Genomic DNA, 4,297 nt, shown 5'->3' with positions numbered 1-4,297 from the left:
GTTCGTCTTATAGTTCGTCCCGTTTATACTAGACGGACTATGCACCTTTGTTCTGTTGCCTTTGTTCAGGTACTTCGTTTATGCGAACACATTTTGTATCCTACTGCTAAGAGACCGCTGGCTTTCTGTAACGAGGTGTTCATTCCGGCATTTAAGTTCGTCTGTCGGTGCATTTATACACACAGACGGATTATCCACCTTAGTTCGTCTGCCAAGACGAACTAAACAGATAGTTCGTCTTGACGGATAATCCGTCTGTTGCCCGTATTTATACACGGACGGATTATCAGACGAACTAAAAAATTCTTGCCCAAGTTCGTCCAGACGGATTATCCGTCTCTAGTATAAATTGGGCCATTCAAGTCGTCCCTGGCGCTTAACATATTAATAAAACATATCTTTCCAGTGTGAGTTCATGGGGTACGTTTAATTTGCGAAAACTAGAATTCTTTAATTAGCTCCATATCCTTGGGCTTGAAATCTGACAACACTAAAAATCAGCACGAAATTAACTTCTGCTTCCTCGTAGTATGACATTTCATCTGGCTCTGTAAATGCAACAACACTGATCTTAATGTGCAAAGCTTTCTTTAATATTTAAAGTATATTTATACTATCCAATTCAAGCATAAGCAAATGATCGTCTACAAAAAGTATGGTCGCTTTTTCGTGGCATCAGCTAGACCTCTTATCAAAATACGGCTCCTAAACAACTTTTTTTTTCCTTTCAAGCCTGCTTCCATAGATTGATTACAAAGCGTAATACTTTGTAATACTTCTTCTCTTGTCTTTTTTATGTTGTAGAGGAACACGCTAATAGATAATACATAAAAGTATTAAAAGAAAACTAGAATCTGCACACATCTTTTCTAGTGACAGTTTTGAGACCTCTTTCAAACTGTAAAGGAAAATAAAGGAAAGAAATCGGATCACTTCTTCAGATCTCACATTTCAGAGTACAACAACCCGAAGTGAAGTGAAATACATTTCATGGTCACTCCCGGTGATACCCTTCAGGAATAATTTACTATGTTGTTTGGGAGACTTTGTCCCTACTGCCATTTACACAGTTTTCAATCAATCAATCAATCAAAGAAACGTTAAATTTTCCTATGCTTAGAGGTCTTAGTCTTAGAGGTAGATGGTCACTAATACCAGGAATAGAATTCACTAAGAGCACGAATGCATGACATATCCGATTTTCGCGACGTGTTGGAACGTCTTAATTTGCATACAGGACAAAATGGATTTGAAGAGACAAAGCTCGAGAGCCCTAAAGTACTGATGTTACATGAGTTCCTTTAAAATAAAAAGTTCCCTTGCTCTCATCACAGCGTCAACCACGTCGCAAAACCCAAAAACAATTTGTCAATTGCTCCTTCATTTTCCAGTCATGATAAAACTGTACAAATGCATACCTGACTATTTTTTTCTAATCAGTACAGTGCTTGTACATTAGATTTTAACGACCTTAGCGGAATTAAAAATTAGCAGAAGATGAATTTCGGAACGTTTGATCTTCTGACGTTTCTTTATTTTTTACATACTAATTTACAATGTTGATACACAGAACATGGATTCGAGAAAAATCTGGAGGTGTGTAAACGAAATCCCATAGGGCTAAAAAAAATTTACGTACCGGATCTGATACTTAACAAAAGGCATCATGCAATGCATGTATAATCGAAAGAAAATCGGAAGTCGACCCAAAAAAAAAAAATACGATTGCAAGTTTGAATCCTCTAATACTGGGCCACAGACCAAGATTGTTAGATTAACCAAAAACAGTAAATCCATAAATGTTTACTCAGCATACTAATCAACTAAGCGCATCAACTAAGCGCACATTTACATCATTACATCAAACCGGGAATAGGTAACCCAGAATCCCCTTTGGAGTAGATCTTACAACATGCAACATCAAAATAAATCAAATTCAGTCAAGCATGTAGAGAGCCTCCTTAAGTAATGCATAGCCAGAATCAAAATCCAAAATAGGCAAGCGCGCCTTAGAAAGCGATTCAGCGCCAGCGGCACCAATTTCGTTCCCTCTCAAATCCAGAGTAGTCAAGCATGTGTTGACTGTGAGTGCCTCAGAAAGGGATTTAGCGCCAGCGGCACCAATGTCGTTCCCCCTCAAATCCAGAGTAGTCAGGCATGTGTTGACCTTAAGAGCCTCAGAAAGAGATTCAGCGCCAGCGGCACCAATTTCGTTCCCACTCAAATCCAGAGTAGTCATGCATGGGTTGGCTTTGAGAGCCTCGGAGAGGGATTCAGCGCCAGCGGCACCAATTTTGTTCCCCCTCAAATCCAGAGTAGTCATGCATGTGTTGACTTTGAGAGCCTCGGAAAGGGATTCAGCGCCAGCGGCACCAATTTCGTTCCCCCTCAAATCCAGAGTAGTCAGGCATGTGTTGACTTTGAGAGCCTCAGAAAGAGATTCAGCGCCAGCGGCACCGATTTCGTTCCCACTCAAATCCAGAGTAGTCAGGCACGTGTTGACTTTGAGAGCCTCAGAAAGAGATTCAGCGCCAGCGGCACCAATTTCGTTCCCTCTCAAATCCAGAGTAGTCAGGCACGTGTTGACTTTGAGAGCCTCAGAAAGAGATTCAGCGCCAGCGGCACCAATTTCGTTCCCCCTCAAATCCAGAGTAGTCAGGCACGTGTTGACTTTGAGAGCGTCAGAAAGAGATTCAGTGCCAGCGGCACCAATTTCGTTCCCACTCAAATCCAGAGTAATCATGCATGTGTTGACTTTGAGAGCCTCAAAAAGAGATTCAGCGCCAGCGGCACCAATTTCTTTCCTACTCAAATACGTAGTAGTGAAGCATGTGTTGACTTTGAGAGCCCCAGAAAGGGATTCAGCGCCAGCGAGACCAATTTCGTCCCCCCTCAAATACGCAGTAGTGAAGCATGTGTTGACTTTGAGAAATTCACAAAAAAGGTCACGGTACACATGAGTGAATCTTATATGTACAGTTTGATCTTTAACAAGAAGATTCTGTCCCAAGGTCTGAATTAACTTAGACTGAAGGTTCTCCCCATGACATTCGCATTCCAATATACGAGCAAATGCGAAATATAAAATTTCTTCACAATCATCCATTACTATATTGGACGAACTTGCAAGCTCTGCCAGGCTTTTTACCAACGAGATTGTCATCTCTTCAGATGTTGCGGACAAAATACCAATCACAAATAAAAACACTTCTTTCAGTTCATTCCAGTTGCTTTTATCAGTCACTACTGAATTACAATCCGTGTCGCCATCAAGGATCTGATGAGCAAGATAAAAGCCAGCAAAGAACTCTTGAAAGCTCATGTGCAGAAAGCCAAAGCGTGAGGAAGGTTTTCTCTTGCTGCCACCAGTCTCGATCGACAGAAACCCAAACTTGATCAAATTACTGGAGCTGCCTTTGAATTCACTCTCGTCGAAATACAACTCTCCGTTACGCAAAGATTGCAACGCCATGCATCCCAACTGCACCAGGTCATCCTTGTAAACTGCAAGTAAGTCCACGTTACTGTCACTTAATGATCCAATTCTCCTTTCATATCTTAACAAAACACATCGAACAATTTCTATGTACAGCTGTGTCCTTTCCGGTGGAAGTACACCCTTGAAATCTTCCCAAATGATGCAAAGTAGAACTGTGTTGAGAGGATTCTTGGTCAACCCTATTAAGTCTCCCTTTCCCCACATGTCAAGTTTAAGCTCTGTAAGTAGCTCTATTGCCAAGTGTTCCATGTCTTTGAAGTACTTAAGAATGTAGTTCTGCGCGTCTTCAAACGTAAATCCGATAATCTCCCACAGGGTGTCACAGTACCGCCTTACTGTCCTTCCAGCTTCATGGCGTGATGTGATAACAATGTGGCAATTGGGTAGAACTTTACTTTGCAAAAGCTTGATGTACATGCCAATGTTTTTGGAATCCACTTCATCAAGTCCATCAAGCACTAAAAGAACCTTGGACTGATTTTCTCGAATAAAGTCGAAGACCCATTCCTTAGCTTCTTTGTCAATATCTTCAGGAACAATTTGGTCATCAATGGCCTCCCAAATATCTGTTTTGATATCACGACACCTCAAAAACAGCAGAACGTGAATCTCGGGGAAAGACTTGTCCCATTCTTCTCGTTTCATTGCCCAATCATATGCCAGTTTCTGACAATAGGTCGTCTTTCCCATGCCTGGGTCTCCTTCAATTAAAACAGTGCGTGGCTTTGCACAATCTTTGTGTCCTCTAAAGATAGCTGTCATGTTAGTGATTTCATCAGTCAATGTTCCCCTGGTCTT

At 41.3% G+C, this 4,297-nt stretch overlaps 1 protein-coding gene across 1 annotated transcript in view; it reads right to left on the bottom strand.

The window, feature by feature from the left end:
* Positions 1-418: 418 nt before the first annotated feature.
* LOC137988819 (protein NLRC3-like) overlaps positions 419-4,297 on the bottom strand; it is a 31,081-nt gene continuing 27,202 nt past the window's right edge. The window contains exon 2 of the mRNA XM_068834771.1: positions 419-4,297. This exon is cut by the window's right edge and continues 146 nt beyond it. Within this exon, the coding sequence (XP_068690872.1) occupies positions 1,937-4,297 (2,361 nt within the window). The 3' untranslated portion in view covers positions 419-1,936.

The sequence above is a fragment of the Montipora foliosa genome, unplaced genomic scaffold, assembly GCF_036669935.1.
Source record: "Montipora foliosa isolate CH-2021 unplaced genomic scaffold, ASM3666993v2 scaffold_428, whole genome shotgun sequence".
In the NCBI taxonomy this organism is placed as follows: domain Eukaryota; kingdom Metazoa; phylum Cnidaria; class Anthozoa; order Scleractinia; family Acroporidae; genus Montipora; species Montipora foliosa.
This window is presented reverse-complemented; position numbering and strand designations above follow the sequence as displayed.